The 20,204-nt window shown below is 41.4% G+C and overlaps 1 protein-coding gene across 3 annotated transcripts; it reads left to right on the forward strand.

Annotated features, from left to right (window-relative positions):
• Positions 1 to 1,363: 1,363 nt before the first annotated feature.
• LOC9266813 (cysteine-rich receptor-like protein kinase 44) lies at positions 1,364 to 13,352 on the forward strand. Of its 3 annotated transcripts, none has more exons than XM_015767443.3 (8): positions 1,364 to 2,151; positions 9,501 to 9,971; positions 10,281 to 10,475; positions 10,745 to 10,869; positions 11,308 to 11,518; positions 12,012 to 12,249; positions 12,355 to 12,505; positions 12,820 to 13,352. In XM_015767443.3, exons 1-8 carry the CDS (start codon positions 1,584 to 1,586, stop codon positions 13,126 to 13,128), a joined length of 2,268 nt encoding a protein of 755 aa, XP_015622929.1. In that variant the 5' UTR covers positions 1,364 to 1,583; the 3' UTR covers positions 13,129 to 13,352. The 3 variants fall into 3 exon arrangements, with proteins under 3 accessions (XP_015622929.1, XP_025879281.1, XP_066164176.1); XM_066308079.1 differs by lacking the exon at positions 1,364 to 2,151 and adding an exon at positions 7,504 to 8,111; XM_026023496.2 differs by lacking the exons at positions 12,012 to 12,249; positions 12,355 to 12,505 and having other exon boundaries at positions 1,507 to 2,151.
• Positions 13,353 to 20,204: the final 6,852 nt, after the last annotated feature.

Here is a 20,204-nt window from a genome sequence, read left to right on the forward strand (position 1 = left end):
ATAAATCCCAGAAAAATCTAGGAATTATAGAATTAAGCAAAGTATTTAATGAAATTTTATCTGGCCCCATTTTATATTGAAATTTATTAATTAAAATTAAATCTTCTCTTCTAGGCTTTTAAAAATAACTTCTAATAATTCCAATTAAACAACAATTTATAAATTTTAAATTTTCAGGGTGTGACACATATATAGAGGGGAGAGAAAGAAGGAGAGAATAAAACGGGTGATAGATCTAGCATACGGTGTTACACAAATATCCATGCACAAGAGCCAGCATGTAGCCAATGAAGGCGGTAGAAAACACGTATTTGGATTGATGTTTGAATGATGTTCATGTGCATTTTTCAATTTATTTTTTTTTGGCAACTTCCTAAATAAGACAGTAGAAAGGGAAGGGGATTTATTTTTTTCTGGAAAATCATTTTCTTTGGCGGTTGGCTTAATCTTGCCGTCTGCAGAAGTCTATTTTCGTTGACGGTCCACTTAACCTTGCTACCAGCAAAAATTATCAGCCGACTGTTTGTTAGCACAAATATATTATTTTTAATGGCCTTTGATCGCTGGCGGTACAGCTGACCACCAGCAAAACCTATTTTGACCATCAGCATAAACTGTTTTTAAGTAGTGACTCCCTCTGTTTCTTTTCTTGGATTCGCCACTAGATGGGTTCGACTTGTTGGTTGCCTTCCAACTTTCGTCAAGCCACGAATTAATGGTGCTTGTGTCACTTAGGTGGCCCAAGTAGCTGCTCGCCTGCTCACAATCCAGCTTGGGATTTGCTCGTTTCCTTAACAAGATACTCCATATGAATGATTCCCAAAGACAAATTGTGTTTAAGAGCAAGTTTAACAGTATAGCCTACTACTAGCTTCAATTCAACCATAGCCAATCCAGTAGCCAATTCATATAATAGTTGTTTACTATACTATCAATATATGGTCCCATTTATCATACACACACATTGCGTTTTGGAGTCTACGCTGCAGCTGGCTACAAATCTGTAGTCTGCTGCTCTTCTCTCTCATTTTTTATCTCATTAAAATATGTTTACAGCTGGCTAATAATATGCTATTGTACCTACTCTAATTGGTTACAACCTTTATAATATATTTTTTATGTTTTCCTTGTAACGCTTTCTTGTAATTTTTTTCCTTTTAGTAAAAATCTCACTACGAGGCAAAGCCCTGACAGTAATTTAGATGAAAGAAAAACAAGATACTCCATAGAACAGGCTCGGCCTCGGCTCGTTTGACATCAGCCGAGCTAAGCCAAGACGAGCCCGAGCTATTTTCCCAGCCCTCTGCAGTCTGCACCGGTGCATTATTGTGTGGAATTCTCCATTGCCGCGTCGATTTTTTTTACACTAAGTAGCGTCGACGTCGTCAATCAAGCACAGCAACCTGTCCAGACCAATGCTGACCATACATGCGTCGCCCCTTGAGCACGGTCACCTTGCAGCGTCGTCGCCCCTTGATCACGGTCACCTGCAACAGCGTCGCCGTCTCTACTCTCTAGCGAGGCACCGTACGTGAAAAACCTTTCACAAGCAGCAAAGAACGCGAGCGGCGGCACGCGCGGAGATGGCCGCGGACGCCGCCACCGCCCTCTTGCTGCGGTGCGTGGTGATCACCACGCTCCTGCTGCCGCGCGCGATCGCGGCCTACGTCTACGGCGACAGCGGCTTCGGCATCCCCCGCAATAGTACCGAGCGCTTCCTCTACCTACAGAACCAGGCCCGCGCCGACGTCGGCGTCGCGCCGCTCGCGTGGGACGGCACGGTGGCCGCGTACGCGGAGAAGTACGCCGCCGCGAGGAAAGGTGACTGTGATCTCAAGCACTCCGGCGGACCATACGGGGAGAACATATTCTGGGGCAGCGCGGGCGCCAACTGGACGGCCACCGACGCGGTGGCCTCGTGGGCCTCGGAGAAGCAGTGGTACAACTGCAGCGACGACTCGTGCGACGCTCCCGGTGGGCGAGGGTGCACCCACTACAAGCAGATGGTGTGGGCGAAGACGACCAAGGTCGGGTGCGCGTCCGTGAGCTGCGACGCGAACCGCGGCACGTTCATGGTGTGCGAGTACGATCCACCAGGCAACGTGCCGGGTGTCCAGGCGTACGCCGGATGCGGACACTTCAATCAAACAGGTACGTGGTATGAACCTGCTATATCCATTTTAGACCATGTTTGGTGAAGCTCCAGCCCCCGGATTCTTCGCTTCTCTTCTGTTGGGATAGATCTCAACAAAACGTTATTAGAACCTTGAAAACACGAAGCAGATCTAGCAGGTTGGATCAGCCCCAATTAAAGGCCCAAATAATGAACGCGAACGTGTGGATTTGAGCGGCCTTCAGGTCGCTTCACAGCTCTAGATCCACAACCAATAAACGACAGTACACGGTACACCTAGGTTTGATGCAAGAACGAACCTATAATTTGTTTCATAAATTTCTATAATAAAATCATCGTTGGGAAGAAAAAGATCATGAAATAACAGAAAACTAATTCCTTAATTAAATCAACATTAATCATAATAAAATTTGATATGAAAATATAATAACATTGGTCAAGTACAATATCATATCATTAATACTTTCTCACCAAACTTTCCATTGGTTCAATTTAATAAGAAATAATTTTGAGTGATCAAATAATTGATCATAATTTTTTTTAGCAATTTTAAATAGCTAAGAAGAAATATAAATGAATTTATGTAAATTAATCAGGAATAAATTCGGCGGTTACTAATTAACAAATTACTTCGTCCAAGTCTTCCGAGCCGACCTATAGAAGAGATTGCATGCCCGTGGGGTACACGTTCCAACACGTGCACTTGCAACTGAGCAAGGCACAGATGGCCAAGTTAGCTGCAAACACGTGCGGCCCATTAGGCCTTTCACAGTGCTCCACCCTGGACCGGTGCTATGAGGCGCCACGTTGGATTTTTGCTGTCGTGTCGCTCGGACCCGCGTCTCAAGTTGGAACCTCGTCTCCATGTTGAGCGACGCAGGACTTCGTCAAAACGATGCCGTGAGCAGAGGAGAAGACTGGAGGCGTGCATGCTGTGGGCGTCGTGGCTTCGCCCACACGTGCCCTCGCGGTGAAATCCAAGGGCGAAATCCCCGATACGCCCTCCGAATCCACTCCCGCTACAGCAAAATCCAGGGCGGCCTCGCCATCTCGTCGGACGGCGCCGCAGCTGCCACCGGGGTGCCCGACGAGCTGGGAGGCGCCTAGCACACTTCCAGCTGCATCAACACAAATCAAAATCAAAACCAAATCAGAACAATGCAACAAATCAAAGAACACAAATCGAGGGCAAGTAAACAAAAATCGAACACAAATCAACAAATCTGAACACACACCACCAACACACATACCACGTCACCGGCGAGCTCCCAAGAAACAAAAATGGCGGCGGCAGCGAGATAGATGGATCGACGCTTCGCCGGAGGCAGAAGCGGTCGAAGCAATGGAGTGGGGGAGGGAGAGGGGAGGGACGGCGGACAGATCCACCGCCGCCGCTGCCGCCACGACGACCTCCTGCGCCGCGGAGGTGTAGAAGCCGTCCGCTCCCGCCGCCGGCCGCCCGTCGGAGCCGTCTCGTCCACTCCCGCCGCTCCCACCGTCGGCGCCGCGCCGTCCACTACAGCCGCCCCCACCGCTCCCGAGTCCGAGCGGGAGGAGGAGCGGGCGGCGCGGGCGGAGCGAGCGGTGCGGGCGGCGCGGTCGACGGCGAGGCGAGGCGCACAGCGGCGGTGTCCCCGACGTCCGCCGCGAGGGAGGAGAGCACGACGAGGGAAGAGAAGGCGAGGCGAAGGAGGAGATGCGCTGAGGGTGAGGGGTAGGTGAGGAAAATAAATTTGGGTGCGCTACCCGTGTCCTCGCATAGAGTCTCGCCCACTGTGGGCTTCGTTTCCTTCACCTGCGTCTCTATCTAATTAAGCTACACATATATAGGTGCTTCCACTATGGGGTGAGTGTCTTTGAACTATGACTTTGGGCTAGGGGTATGGGCCCTATAGCTTGCACTGCTATTGCCCTTAGTTTCCGTGTCCCAAAGGCATGCGCCCGGCGGAGGCGGCCCAATGCGGTGGCAAAAGGGCAAGGATGCGTGGCCCATTAACGCAGCGGTAAGAAGCGGGGACGGGGAGGATGTGAGCTATCTGATCTGTTGGAAGGGTCAGATCATCAGGCCTTCCTAGTACGCGCGTACGCGCCGCGAGCAGAACTAGCGTGCACGCGGCGCACGTTCTCGGAAGAATACGGTAGTTAAGGATAATGACGGAAATTAACAATAGATTTTTTATTTTATTAGGAGATTTTTTTTACTGATAGATTGAAAAAAATTGAAGTTACATTTGAAAACTTTTGACTTAAGATTTAAATTTTGAACTCAAATTTTGAAAACTTTCAACTCAAACTTTGAAAATTTTCAATTTGCAAGAAAATTTTTGAAAACTTTCAACTCGAGATTTGAAAACTTTCAACTCAAATTTGAAAACTTTCAACTTGAGATTTGAAAACATTCAGTTCGAGATTTGAAAACTTTCAACTCGGATTTGAAAACTTTCAGCTCGAGATTTGAAAACTTTCACCTCGGATTTGAAAACTTTCAGCTCGAGATTTGAAAACTTTCACCTCGGATTTGAAAACTTTCAGCTCGAGATTTGAAAACTTTCAACTCGGATTTGAAAACTTTCGACTCGGATTTAAAAACTTTCAACTCGAGATTTGAATTTTTTTAAATTAAGATTTAAAAATTTTCAAGTCAAAATTTAAAAACTTTCAAAAAAAATTGAAAACACTTGCTGCTGGAAGATTAAAAAGTAATCAGGAAAAAAAGCAAAAAAAAAATGGAAAGCGAAAAAAAATCACGGAAGAAAAAAAAGCAGAAAAAAAAAAGAAAACAATGGTGATTAGAGAAGGAAAAATCATGCGTGCGCTGCGTGGGCCGTATGGGCCGGGAGTGCGCGCTGCCCCCCCCCCCCCAACAGACGCGTGATCAGTAGTACTACTATACTACTATTACTACTACACTACTGTTGTTATACTACTACTAGTATTACTATTATTATATATATATATATATATATATATATATATATATATATGTATAAAAAAATATATACGTATACAAACTTTATATACGTACGTATTAAAAAAAATAAAATAAAAACTAGAAAATACATCACATATACAAAGTTTGTATATGCGTATACAAACTTTGCATACGCGTATACAAACTTTACATATATACGAATACAAACTTTATATTCATGCATCTTTAAAAATAAACGGGAAAAGAACCAAACAGAACATAAACCGGAAAAAAAAGAAAAAAAACCGAAAAGAAGCGAGAAAAAGGGAGAAAAAAAAGAAAAAAAAACAACCGAACAGAAACGACAAAAAAGGGAAAAAAAAGGAAAACTCGCTACTCCCAATACGGTTAGGGATGAAAATGGATTGGAAATGGATGAAAACTAGCTCCACCATAACATTTTCATATTTTCTTTACTCGGAATCGAAATCGAAAACCCTGGTTATAAAAATGAAAACGAACATTATCAAGTATAAATACGGAGCGAATATAAAATGGATGAATGCGGCAATAACTATTTATCGAAATATAAAGACCCCTTAAATTGAGCTTGCTTGTTATTTTTCTGAAATAATAGGTCAACATTTTCAAATTTTATATAGTTGATTTTCATAGGCAGTTCCACAACCATTTGCGAAACTTAATTTTTATAGTCAGTCTCTTAATAGACCCATTTTTCACTTCTTTATCCCTTACTTGAACTCAAGACCTCTTCCTCCATGCATAGCTTATCATCTCACCTGTTAACCTCTCGTTGTCTAGATTAAAGATATTATTCATTTTATTTCGCCTCTCCAAAACAGTTTTGTAATATCTGTTTTGCACTTTAAATAATTTCATCTAAAAAGGCCATAAAAAACAAAGTAGTAGATCTATAACTTTTGATAGAGAGCATGTATATATACATTTTTTTAAAAGAAATTCTATATGTAGATATTCGAAAAAATACTCTTGATAGTTTCCAGCCATTTTTTTATCTCCGTATTCATTTCCCTATCTAAATTTATGCATCCAAGAATGTTTCTGGAAATGTATCTGGATATCGGAAACCATCTGAACCGATTTCGTTCCTAAATATGGGAGGCTCAATATCTTATTTTTGTATGTGGTTGTCTTGGGTTAGATTGTCCCAGAGTAGAACCACAATTTCATTTTAAGATGAAGCCCACTCGACAAAACAACCCAAACTAAGGCTGCGTTTGTAACTTAGGGTTGGGAGCCCATCTCCTCCGCACGGAAAACGGAGCAGTCCATTAGCATGTGATTAATTGAGTGTTAGCTATTTTTTAAAAAAATAAATTAATTTAATTTTTAAGCAACTTTTGTATAACAACATTTTGCAAAAAAAACGCACCGTTTACCCAGAGCACCTAACACACCCAAGAAAGTCCATAAAAAATGGTAATTTACAAGGTCTTTAAAGCCGAAAAGAAAAGAGGAAAGCCCACGAATCCAGGAAACAAAACAAAAGCCCAAATGCCCAACAGAATTTGAGCAGATACGTCAATTGACAAAATGTATTTGGAATATTTCAATCGCCTTTTCCACCTAGGCCTTGTTTAGTTCCCAGCTATTTTCTTCAAATTTTTAACTTTTTCATCACATCAAACTTTTCTACATACACAAACTTTTAACTTTTCCATCATATCGTTCCAATTTTCTTCAAGGGAGTAGCTATACAACATTCGACAGTTTTTTTGAATGAAAAACTTTCAATTATAACTACTATATAATTACATTGTAACTACTATATAACTGCAATATAAGTAATATGTAACTCATATGTAACTGAAAAATTGGATGGAGCAATTGGTTAGTTGAACAAGCATGCAAGCTGTAGGTCTTGGGTTCTATCCTTGCCGCGAGCATTAGGTTATTTTTTTCCATTTTTTCCTCCACAGCACAAATCTCAAAGCATATCGTTTTTCCTCCACAGCACAAATCTCAAAGCATATCGTACGGTTAAAAATTCGACAGTTTTCACCCCTCAAAACTTTTTTTCCTCCACAGCACAAATCTCAAAACTTTTTTTCCTCCACAGCACAAATCTCAAAGCATATCGTACGGTTAAAAATTCGATAGTTTTCACCCCTAAAAACTGTCGACAGTAGGATACCAAATCCGTTTCTTCAAACTTTCAATTTTAGCGTGGAACTACACACAGCCCTAGAACTAGAAGATAGACACCTGAACTGTTCATGGGTGGGTGGGCCCCGGGGCATTGTTATTTTTAGATAGCCTTTCCCATCGTTTGTACCAGATCGCGTGGACTTGTCCTTCACCAAGTCGTGGTCAATAAGGCAGAGCAGCCAATCGAGACCGTGCTGAGAGGAGTGCTGGCACCAGTAAACGCCCCTTTGAGCACGGTCCCTTGCGCTTTCTACTCCTACTTTCTAGCGAGGCACCGACGCACCTCTAAGCAAGAAGCAGGCGCGCGGGAGCGGCACGGATGGCCGTGCTCCTGCTGCCGTGTCTGTGCGTGGTCACCGTGCTCGTCGCCCCCGCCGCCGCCGCCGCAGCCGATTCCCTAGGCTCAGCGCAGCCCTTCCTAGCTGGACCTCCAGAACCGAGCCCGCGCCGACGTCGGCGTCGCACCGCTCACGTGGGACGACACGGTGGCGGCCTACGCACGGAGGTACGCCGCCACGAGGAAAGGCGACTGCAACCTCCAGCACTCCGGCGGACCATACGGGGAGAGCATATTCTGGGGCAGCGCGGGCGCCAACTGGACGGCCGCCAACGCGGTAGCCTCGTGGGCCTCGGAGAAGCAGTTCTACAACTGCAGCGACGGCTCGTGCGCCGGTGACCAAGGTGGGCACTCGGAGAAGCAGTTCTACAAATGCGGTCACTACACGCAGATGGTGTGGGCAAAGACGACCAAGGTCGGGTGCGCGGCCGTGAACTGCGATGCGGACCGCGGCACGTTCATAATCTGCGAATACGATCCCCCCGGCAATGTGCTGGGTGTCCTGGCGTACGGCGGATGCGGCCGCTTCAATCAAACAGGTGATCCCTATATATGTCCCGAACCTACCTCTAACGCTCAAAATATACCCCAAAATCTGAAGTATTGATGAATGTTTATGATTATGAAATGTCAAAAATACTCCCTCCGTCCTAAAAAAAACTCAATTCCTGGGTTTCCGTATCTAACGTTCGACCGTTCGTCTTATTTGAAAAAATTATGAAAAAATTTAAACAGATAAGTTATGCATAAAGTATTATTCATATTTTATCATCTAACAAAAATGAAAATACTAATCATAAAAAAATTTCATACAAGACGGACGGTCAAACGTTGGACACGAAAACCGAAGAATTCGGTCTTTTTGGGACAGAGGGAGTATACTTCATCTCAACAACCCTACTCATCTCTCACCAACCGCGACAATTAATGAAGGGCGTGCGTTCTTTTTTAACCAATAATCTACAAAATATTTTTTTCATTACTATTCTTTTTTTTTTCGTGCAACAAAGTTTCTATTTTATTGAATATGAGAGTCGTTGTTGTATGTTGTTAACCGTAGCAAAGATATGTTTGTCTCTCTCTTTCATGTCAACCAATATTCCTAATTGGCGATCATTGTACATGTCTATCTCCATGAGAAAACTCTAGAAATAGTTATATTTTAGAACGAAGGGAGTATGTAAGATTCATTTGATTCTTCATATTTGGTAGACATATCATCTGTCCCATGAAAAGAAACATGACAAAATACCTATGTAATGTGGGGTTGATATGACTGCCGCCAGAAGTTAGCTAGATCGAGTTTAACACTCCAGTAAAAGGTTGAACATGTTCAACACTTCAGTAGGGGTGAAAACGGGATGTGTATCTCCCAACCGCACGTCTAACCCGAGGCTCGCGGGAAGAATTTAGGCTAAAAAGCAAACCTTAGAGCATCACCAACAGCTTACCTATCTGATTCATAAAACTAATTTTGAAGGATTTTAGTTTAAAAAACAGCTCCAACAGATCCCTTACTCTCCTACCCGAGTTTTGGAGTTCCCTTTTCCCGATTCCTCGCTCCGTCTATATGCGGGAGCGAAAGTCGCTCCCAATCTCGTACTCCTGCCTCTCTCCTCCCGTTCCTGCGCGTGGTAGATAGCGATCTTTCTGTGCGTGAAAGAAAAAAAGATGGAATGTTCTATTTGTAGTTTAACAGAAGGGTTCACTTTTAAGTTTTAGGGATTGAATTTAGGCTATCTGTTGGAGGGAGGAGTTTTTTTACTCCTTATTTTCAATTTAAAGAAACAAAAACAATTTTTAAGGGGTATTATAGGTAATCTGTTGGTAATGCTATTATCATCTTATTTGATTTGTTAGTAAAAAGATTCGAACTAAATCAGTTGTCTTTAAAACTTCTCTTGTTCCAATTTTATTGGGCATTGCAGCGCAGAGTTCACCGCAAGATTTCCTCAACCTCCACAACGCAGCCCGGGCAGGCGTTGGCGCGGGCATGCTCTCTTGGGACAGCACCGTGGCCGCCTACGCCGCAGACTACGCCGAGAAGCGGAAGAGCGACTGCAGGAACGTTCACTCCAATGGCCCGTACGGCGAGAACCTGTTCCAGGGAGTCGCCCACATAAGCTGGACCGCCTCGGACGCGCTCTTCTCCTGGCTAGGGGAGGCGAAGAACTACAACTGCACCGGCAACACGTGCAAAGACGGGCAGGAGTGCGGTGAATACACCCAGCTCATGTGGACCAACTCCACAAGGGTTGGGTGCGCGAGCGTGACCTGTGACGACAGTGCGGGTGGCGGAACGTTCATCGCCTGCAACTACGACCCCCCGGGCAACGTCGCCGGCCAGCGTCCCTACAGCTGCAGCCAAGCCGGCATCTCCTTGCCAGGGCTGGTTCCTGGTATGACTCTCCCTGATTGTCATCTCCAGCATTTTCATTGCTTATCCACTGACCCAAAATTGCATTAAAAATGATTAAATTATCAGCATTGCTATTTTGACGCACGTGTGTTCCTAGTGCATTATCACTCGCATCGCAGAACACTTAATATGTGTAATATTCTTTTGAAATTTGAACGATTGGGTTTTATTTTTCCCCCTTTCATGAAGCTCTAACTTATATAGTTGAAAAAAATGAAATCGTGGATCATACATGTGATTGATCCACAGATGTTCGTTTTTCAGTCTAATTATTTGTATCAGTACACAGATAAAGGAAATGGTACTAATCAGCAGGCAAACGGCAATAGCTCAACTGGAAACAGCAGCAGCAGCCAAAGCAGTAGCAAGAGTAACCCTGCAATCCTGCCAATTGTCCTTCCTGTGTCGATAGGACTTGGTATAATCTCAGCTATTTCAATATGCCTGTGGAGAAACAGATCAAGTTTGAAGAGAAGGCAATCATGTAAGCATCATTACAGTACTATCAATACAATTACAATATGTTATAGCTTTCTCTCTCTGGCCTCTACACTCTGCCCTGAAAGTTTCAGAGAATTATGTTGTTCATTGGAAAAATCTTATGACCTAATCAATATTTATCTATGTTCTTTTCAAAAAAAAATATTTATATATGTAACATACATACCAATCAAAATAGATGTTCTCTCTAACCTCTATTTTATCAGATCTAATAAAAAACAATTCAATTCTCTTTTTGTTAATTTCATACAGCTTGTTCAGAGGAAGTTGAAGATATTAAATCAGTGTTGTTGGACCCATCAGTGATAAGATCAGCTACAGGTAATTTTGCTGAAGAAAACAAACTAGGGGAAGGAGGATTTGGCAAAGTCTATAAGGTGATCCAAAAATAAATCCAGTATTGCTTCTTTCAGCTTCCTAATCATTGTTTCTCAATTTTAAGAGAGCTCATTGTTCTCCTAATCAAGAAATAAAATCCTTGAAACAGGATAAACCTTATTGGATTGAATCTACATGGCTCACATTAAATAGAAAAGCCACCGTGATATATTCGAAAAATTCGCATTAATAATCTCACTTTGTAATTGACCTATTCACTGAGTTTCGACCTGTAATCCCTGTAATAATTAGATGTATCTTCGAATCTAAGGCCGGAATAAATTCCATTATTAAAAAAAATCCACTTGAGTTTCGAGCTTTTGGTATCCTGCTATAAGGCTAGTTTCTACCTGGTACACTTAATACTGCCATGAGTAGTTGCAGATACATGTAGCCAATCGTATAATTGTTCATTAATTTATGTTGTTATTTTTCAGGGCTTAATGCCAGATGGTCAAGAAATAGCAGTAAAAAGACTAGCAAAAGGATCAAAGCAAGGTCTGCGTGAGCTAAAAAACGAGCTCTTGTTAGTTGCTAAACTCCAACACAGGAATCTAGTTAAGTTACTAGGAGCTTGCCTAAATGAAGAAGACAAGTTGCTTGTGTACGAGTACATTCCAAACAAAAGTCTTGACACCTTTATTTTCGGTAACGAAATTTCTACTTCATTTCTTGTTTCAAGTACTCTTGTATTTCACTAGTTTTATTGATTTCTATTTCCACCTTTCTATTTACCAAACAAGTAATAATTGAAACAAAAGAAAAAGGAATATATGTATGGTGCTTCTCCCCTATCTGGGTGGTTTGTGAAGTTGGACCTTAGATCGCAATGGGCTCAAATGAGCTACATAATGCATGTCGAATAAATATACAAAGAACACCATATGCTTAATACAATCATAAAAATATCCTGCACAGCTACAAAAAGGAAAATCGCATTGAATAAAACTCTTCCCAGGCGTTAGCTAGTTCAGACATGCTAAAACAATTGATGAAAATAACCATTTTTTGCAATGTTTACCTTTATCACTCACATGCACCATATTGGACCTTGAAAGTTAGTAACAACTTTTATATTTTGCTAGCATATATAAGATGTACTTTTTATATGCAATGATTTATTTACAAGATTTAAATATAGATGACAAAAAGCGTGAACAATTGGCTTGGGATGCACGTTACAAGATCATTTGTGGTATTGCTCGAGGCTTGGTATACCTACATGATGAGTCTCGTGTGAAAGTTATACATAGGGATTTAAAACCAAGCAATATATTACTTGACATGGATTTGAATCCTAAGATATCTGACTTCGGCTTGGCAAGTGTTTTTGAGGGAGACCACACAAATCATATCACAAGACGAGTTGCCGGAACCTAGTAAGTATATGTGAAGACAATTATGCTAGTTCTAGTTGATCATTGGAAATTTTTACCTCCTCCCAGAGAACTAATGTTCTGCTTTTTATTTTTCAATATATGCAGTGGATATATGGCACCTGAGTATGCAGTTCTTGGTCATGTTTCCACTAAGTCAGATATCTTTAGCTTTGGAGTAATTATTCTAGAAATATTGACTGGGAGGAGAAACACTATCTCATCTGAAACAATATGGACTGAGCATCTTTTAAGCTATGTCAGTATTTTATTTACTTGGTCCCTATTCTAAAAAGACTGGCTATATGTTACTATCTCCGTCCTAGAATACTTATCGCTTTGAGTTTTTGTTTATAACTTTTGATCTTTCGTCTTATTCAAAATATTATGAAATTATTTTTTTTGTGATTTTCTTTATTATCAAAAGTACTTTAAGTATGATTTCTCTATTTTTATATTTGCACTATTCTTTTCAAATAAGACGAATGGTCAAACTTTATAAGAAAAAAGTCAAGACTACTAATTTGAAACGGAGGCAGTAGCTTTCTGATACGTGTCATAATTTGTGCACAGGTATGGGAGAATTGGACTAGGGGCACAATAACAGAGATAGTGGATCCATCATTGCGCTGTAGAAGTGCCGAAAGCGAGATTCTCAAGTGCATACACATTGGACTATTGTGTGTTCAAGAGAATCCAGGTGATAGGCCCCGGATGTCCAATGTGATTCTGATGATCGTTGGGAAATCTACAACCTTGCCAGCTCCTTCCAGGCCTGCCTTTCTCTTTAGGCTGAATGATGAGAACCATATCCATCATGGTATTAACAATCTGAATCCTTCACTCAATAAGGTGACGATCACAGAACTTGAACCAAGATAGTTGCAAGTTGCAACCACCCAGTACATAGCTATGGATTAAGGGGAAATTAGGAACACCATCGAAATGCTTTTTTTTTTTGGGCTGACTGTGCATCTTATGAACACTTGTAAATTGGATATCTTCATAACTTGGGGATGATAACGTATGAGGTTAAGTAATAATAGTACGCAAAACCTGAAACTCTTTTAGAAGAGGATTAAGTAAAAGAAAGATGGTTTCAAGCATCTTGATTTTATATAGGAATTAAAAGCACACCAAAAAAAAAAACACAATGTTACGCACAAATTTGATGGCACCAGAGTACATTATAATTAGGCAATAAGCTTCCAAGAGGTGCTATGATCACATCTCCAGACAATCAGTCCGCCTAATTGTTCCCAGAATCTCTAATCTCGATTGCATCAGCAATCTGCCCAAGTAATTCATACCTTTGTCCTCGCTTCCAACACCCCAAAATAAATCATGATCCATGCGGTGATGCCTCAACGAGAACAGAGCCAGCCATTGACAGCAGCATCAGTCAAATCGGGATATGTGAAGTTGCATTTTATAGCTCAATACAGCAATTAAAAAGTATATTTCAAATAATGAATATAAAGCAAATGTTCGATCATTCTTAATATGAAGTAAATGTACGAACCATTAAGATAGCACGATAGGATGACCTATTGGCTATTGTCATCAAAATGTTGCAGGTTTTGCAGGTTTTGGTATTTTGTGCAGTCACCCACCTTGTACCGCCCATTAGCCCATACAGCCTAACAGGCACCTATACAGCTTAAGAACTTTTTAGAACAATTGGTCTTGATCATTCCCAACTATAATCAGCAAAAATCAAAATAAGCAGAATATTCGAACTTACCAATCTTCTCTTTGTTGAGGCCGTGCTATATTCTAGCAGCCTCTTCAGGACTCTTTGCACCTTATTTGCTTGAGGATGGTCAACACCAACAAACTTGTGTACCTGAACAAATTTGACAGAAAAGAGAGAACCTACAATGTGGAGCAATAAGGTCAATGCAGCAATTAAAAAGTATATTTAATTGATGGCGAACACTGATGACAATAATAAAACCAAAGTATAAAAAGATACTCCCTCTATCTCTAAATATAAGAGATTTTGGTTGGATGTAACATATATATATATATATGTGTGTATATTATATAACGAATTTGGACAAGCTGTACTGAGCGTCTTGTCGGTTCTCCATATTTCCTAATAAGTAAAAACGGTTTATTAGGGAATAAAAATTCATTTATAGGTAATATTTATTTGTAGTGACTTAAAGCCAACGCTAAAAAGAAATTAAGTTGAATATATCTTAAAATTAACTTTCAAATTAAATTTTAAATTTTAGCTTTTGCTTCGGTTTATTGGACCAAACGATCGGACTCTAGTAGTAGTAAGATACCCCCTCCGCTGCTGCCCGCTAGGAGAAACCAGCAATTGGCACTTCGAAACTGAACTGCGATGGGGCCTTTTCACATGAGAAGCAAGCAGATGGGTGGGGCTATATCATTAGGGATTCGGATGGAGACGTTGTACTAGCAGGTAGAGGATGCCTCCAGAATTCTACTGCTTTTCAGGCTGAACTCACAGCGTGTGTATGGAGTTGAGGCAATGGTTCTACAGCTGCAAATTGGGAGAATTTCCCTGGAAACTGATGCGGCAATGGTTAAACAAGCAGTAATATCTACGGACTATGATCTCTCCATTTGCGGTGGCTTGGTGCTTGAACTGAAACAACTGTTGGTGACAAATTTTGTCAGTTTTCAGGTTAGTCATATATGTCTAGAGAATGTAATAGAGTAGATCATGTGTTAGCTCTGCTTGGCTCTGCTTGCCCCGCTCAGTCTGAACTAGTACTGGTGGCAATTCCAGTTTGTATCACTCGTTTGGTCGCCAAGGATATCTCGGATCATGAGTAACAAAATTTCTTGTTTGCTTTAAAAAAAATGAACATGGTCAAGTTTTTCCTATTATAAATAAATTTGGTCAATTTGTCCTATTATAAGTCGTTTCCCTCTGTTTCATATCATAAATCGTTTTGAATTTTTTCTACTTAAACATTTTTAAGTTAAAAATATAACAATATTTTCAACACAAAACAAACATATTATAATAGAAAAAACAGTGAGTGCAGCACTATCCGTGTCGGCTGCGACGCAGCCGCAGCCCTAGCAGCCGAACAGGCCCATCATTTTTATAATACTTAACATCATATAATCAAAGTGCGGGATATCATATTTTATCTACAATCTTATACGTAGTCTACTAAATTTATTTTTCTCTTAATATAATTTGAAAAACCAATTTTATTTGTTGTTAATAACTAATATAATTTTTTACTTTTAGCTCGATTATTAAAAAAATATTATAAGTTACTTAGCAATTTTCACAGCAAAGCGCGGAGAATCACCTAGTCTGCTCAATAATGATGTCCAGGAGCCTTCGAGTTTTCTCTGATCTGTCTAGAGATGGTGTTGGGTGAGCTAGACGAGTAGTTGGTTGTATTGTAGGTCATGCTTCGTAGTGTGTACAAGTGTTCAGCACAGGTGGTGTGTGATTTTTTTTTCATTTTTTTTCTTATTATAGCCTTCAAATGTTGAAGTTTTACGTATTTTAACATGTTTTATTAATATGAAACTTTGCGACTGGAAACAACATCCTTTAACGTGGGACAACAAAAAAAAGTTGATTATTCACAAATTTATTGACTATTTCAGTTTCACTCCTTGGCGGCTTTCTCCATTATAAACCATTAAAACCCAATAAAATTTTAACAAATGTTATGATTTTTTTTTTGAAATTCAATTTTTTGTTTTAAAAAAAATGATCAGTTTACCGATTCTCGCAACCTCGAAATTTTGGCTATGTTGAAGTTAGGCCCTCTCAGTCACACATATTGTCAGAAAGACCGGACTAATGGCATATACAATGGTTGCCAATAATTATTGTCAGAAAGACCGGACTAAGGGCATGTACAATGGTTGCCAATAATGGTCTCTTAGCGTTGCTAATTAGGAATACCTTTTGACATGAAAGAAATGTTAGATTTAATTGGGTAATTAATCCATTTAAATCAATTAAATCAAATAAATTCCAAGGCTCATTATGCTAGGAATTCATGTGAATTCATTCTTCTATGGGATATCAATGGGATGAAGAGTTTTGAGAATTAATCCATTTGATTAAGGAATTGGTAACTTATATCAATTAGTCCTAATTGATGGATGGTTGATGGTTGTGTAGTGGAGGATGGTTCATGGCTAGTTGATGACATTTAGTTGCTCTATTCCTCTTCCTATTCCATTGGTAACTTACATCAATTACTCTTAATTGATTGTTGGTTGATGGTTGTGTAGTGGAGGATGGTTCATGGCTAGTTGATGACAATTAGTTGCTCCATTCCTCTTCCTATTCCATGACTCTTACTCTTCATCTTCCATTCCTCTTATAAAATGGGAATGGATTTGATCTCCCGCGAGAAAAAGAAGACACACTTTCATCCATTTTCCAAAGCTGTTGTTGCTACGGTAATCCCATCCCGACGAGTGTGTGCACACGCGTTGGGAGAGTAGGCCTCCGAAACCACGCGTTGCTGCGACGTTTGCACAGACGGGCGGGCGATCAGGTTTTTGGGGAGCGCAAGGCGCGACTACTCACTGTTCGTCAACATCTACTTCATCTTCACCAACATGTCGAACACTGGAGACAAGGAGAAGGAGACTCCCGTCAACACCAACGGAGGCAATACTGCCTCAAACTCCAGCGGAGGACCATTCTTGGGGTATAACCTTATTACATTATTTCAATTAGAAGTTTTACTGTTAATGTACATCGCAATGTCAACATTGTGTCATTATGTGATTGTTGATGCTTATTCAACGTTAAGCATGCTCATGTTGATTACATTCACCACTATCACTGGATCAAATCCTATTGTAAATATCATGTTTATTATCTTGTTATTTTGGATTAAAATATGCCGAATTATGACCAAATTTCCAACAATCCAAAAACCTGATAGGTCATTTTCGGTAGTTGGCTTTGCTGCTGCACTGAAACCACATGCCTTTGATGGTTCAAACTATAAGAGATGGAAAGCACGTGCACTATTGTGGTTGACAGCGATGCAGTGCTTCTATGTTTCACGGGGCAAACGAAGTGAACCACCTCTTTCTCCTGAGGAAGAGGCTAAGTTCGAGGCTTCGGATTGCCTGTTCCGTGGAGCATTGATCAGTGTACTCGCTGACAACATAGTGGACGTGTACATGCACATGCCTTCTGGGAAGGACATGTGGGATGCACTTGAGGCCAAGTTCGGAGTTTCTGACGCCGGCAGTGAGCTGTATGTTATGGAGCAGTTCTATGACTACAAGATGGTCGATGACCGTTCTGTAGTTGAACAAGCTCATGAGATTCAGATGCTGGCTAAGGAACTTGAGAACAACAACTGTGAGTTGCCGGACAAGTTTGTGGCAGGTGGCATTATTGCCAAACTACCACCTTCTTGGTCGGACTTTGCCACTTCTCTAAAGCACAAGAGACAAGAGTTCAGTGTTCCTGATCTCATTGGCTCTTTGGGTGTTGAGGAGAAGGCGAGGGCAAAGGACGTCCGGGGCAAAAAGGTTGAGGGAGGTTCTAGTGCCAATATGGTACAGAAGAAGAACCCTCATGCATCCCACAACAACAAGAAAGTCAAGCCTGATGTCAAACCCAAGGCTGCAACCAATTTTAAGAAGAAAAGCAAGGGAAAGGCAAAGGGAGACTGCTTTGTGTGTGGCAAGTCTGGGCATTGGGCCAAGGACTGTCCTGAGCGCAAAGACAGGAAGTCTGCCAACATGATCATTAGCGAGGACGGAGGAACATCGGGGTACGGCAAAATATTACCTACAGTTCTCTCTGTTTTTCATTCACCTGATTGGTGGGTGGACACTGGTGCTAATATTCATGTATGTGCTGACTTTTCTCTATTTTCTTCTTATCAGGTCGGGAGAGGTTCCTCCTTGTTGATGGGAAACGGGTCGCTTGCGGCTGTTCATGGTGTTGGTACGGTCGATCTGAAGTTTACTTCGGGAAAGACCGTGCAGCTGAAGAACGTGCAGCATGTCCTTTCAATAAAGAAGAATCTAGTTAGCGGCTCTCTATTGTGTAGAGAAGATTTTAGACTTGTGTTTGAGTCCAATAAATGTGTCGTATCTAAATATGGGACTTTTGTTGGAAAAGGTTATGACAGCGGAGGCTTGTTCCGCTTTTCTTTGAATGACATGTCTAATAATCATAATGCTGTGAACCATATTAGCGAGAATGATGAGTCTAATGTGTGGCATTCGCGACTCTGTCATGTGAATTTCGGTTGTATGACGCGCTTAGCTAACATGAGTTTAATTCCAAAATTCACTTTTGGTAAAAGGTTCCAAGTGCCATACTTGTGTTCAATCGAAACAACCTCGCAAGCCTCACAAGGCATCTGAGGCGAGGAATTTGGCACCTCTAGAACTTGTTCATTCCGATTTGTGCGAAATGAACGGCGTGTTGACTAAAGGGGGAAAGAAATATTTCATGACACTGATAGATGATTGCACTAGATTTTGCTATGTGTATCTATTGAAAACAAAGGATGAGGCATTGCATTTCTTTAAAATCTATAAAGCTGAGGTAGAAAACCAACTTGAAAGGAAAATCAAACGGTTGGGTCTGATAGAGGTGGGGAGTATTTTTCCAATGAGTTTGCATCCTTTTGCGAAGAGTTTGGAATTATTCATGAGATGACGCCTCCCTATTCACCCCAATCAAATGGGGTGGCCGAAAGAAAGAACCGTACTCTAACTGAGATGGTGAATGCCATGTTAGACACTGCGGGGCTTTCCAAGGAATGGTGGGGTGAGGCAGTTTTGACTGCGTGTCATGTCCTGAATAAAATTCCAATGAAGCATAAGGAAGTAACACCATTCGAGGAATGGGAAAGGAAGAAATTAAATCTCTCATACCTACGAACATGGGGCTGTTTGGCCAAGGTAAATGTACCTATAGCCAAAAAGCGGAAACTTGGACCAAAAACTGTTGATTGTGTGTTTCTTGGTTATGCTATCCACAGTGTGGGTTATAGATTCTTAATAGTAAACTCTGGAGTACCCGACATGCATGTTGGTACAATTCTTGAGTCCAGAGATGCTACATTCTTTGAGAATGAATTTCCTATGAAATATACACCTAGCACTTCTAGTAAAGAAACTGTCATGCCCCATGAGCACTTTGCACCGATAGAACACAATGATCAAACGCCTGAGGAAAATCCTGAGGAGGGCAACATTGTAGATACTCGCAAGAGTAAGAGACAAAGGGTTGCAAAATCCTTTGGAGATGACTACATTGTATACCTCGTGGATGACACCCCAAGAACCATAGAAGAGGCATATTCATCTCCTGACGCTGACTACTGGAAGGAAGCAGTACGCAGTGAAATGGACTCGATTATGTCTAATGGTACTTGGGAAGTCGTTGAGCGTCCATATGGGTGCAAGCCCGTAGGATGCAAATGGGTTTTCAAGAAAAAGCTTAGGCCTGATGGTACAATCGAAAAGTACAAGGCAAGGCTTGTGGCCAAGGGTTATACCCAAAAGGAAGGCGAGGACTTCTTCGACACATACTCACCAGTTGCTCGCTTGACCACGATTCGAGTACTACTTGCTCTGGCAGCCTCTCATGGTCTTCTCGTCCATCAGATGGACGTTAAGACAGCTTTCCTAAACGGAGAGCTGGAGGAGGAGATCTATATGGATCAACCAGACGGGTATGTACTAGAAGGTCAGGAGGGAATGGTGTGTAAACTATTGAAATCCTTGTATGGCCTCAAGCAAGCACCTAAGCAATGGCATGAGAAGTTTGACACCACGCTTACATCTGCAGGCTTTGTTGTGAACGAAGCTGACAAATGTGTATACTATCGCTATGGTGGGGGAGAAGGGGTGATCTTGTGCTTATATGTCGATGACATACTGATCTTTGGGACCAGCCTTAATGTGATTGAGGAGGTCAAAGACTATCTGTCCAAGAGTTTTGAAATGAAAGA

This window comes from Oryza sativa, chromosome 2, assembly GCF_034140825.1.
Source record: "Oryza sativa Japonica Group chromosome 2, ASM3414082v1".
In the NCBI taxonomy this organism is placed as follows: Eukaryota; Viridiplantae; Streptophyta; class Magnoliopsida; order Poales; family Poaceae; genus Oryza; species Oryza sativa.

Coding starts and splice junctions, on each gene's coding strand:
- LOC9266813 (XM_015767443.3), top strand. CDS start 1,584: ATGGCCGCGGACGCCGCCACCGCCCTCTTGCTGCGGTGCGTGGTGATC. Junction 2,152..9,500: donor CGGACACTTCAATCAAACAG/GTACGTGGTATG, acceptor TGGGCATTGCAG/CGCAGAGTTCACCGCAAGAT. Junction 11,519..12,011: donor TCTTGACACCTTTATTTTCG/GTAACGAAATTT, acceptor ATTTAAATATAG/ATGACAAAAAGCGTGAACAA.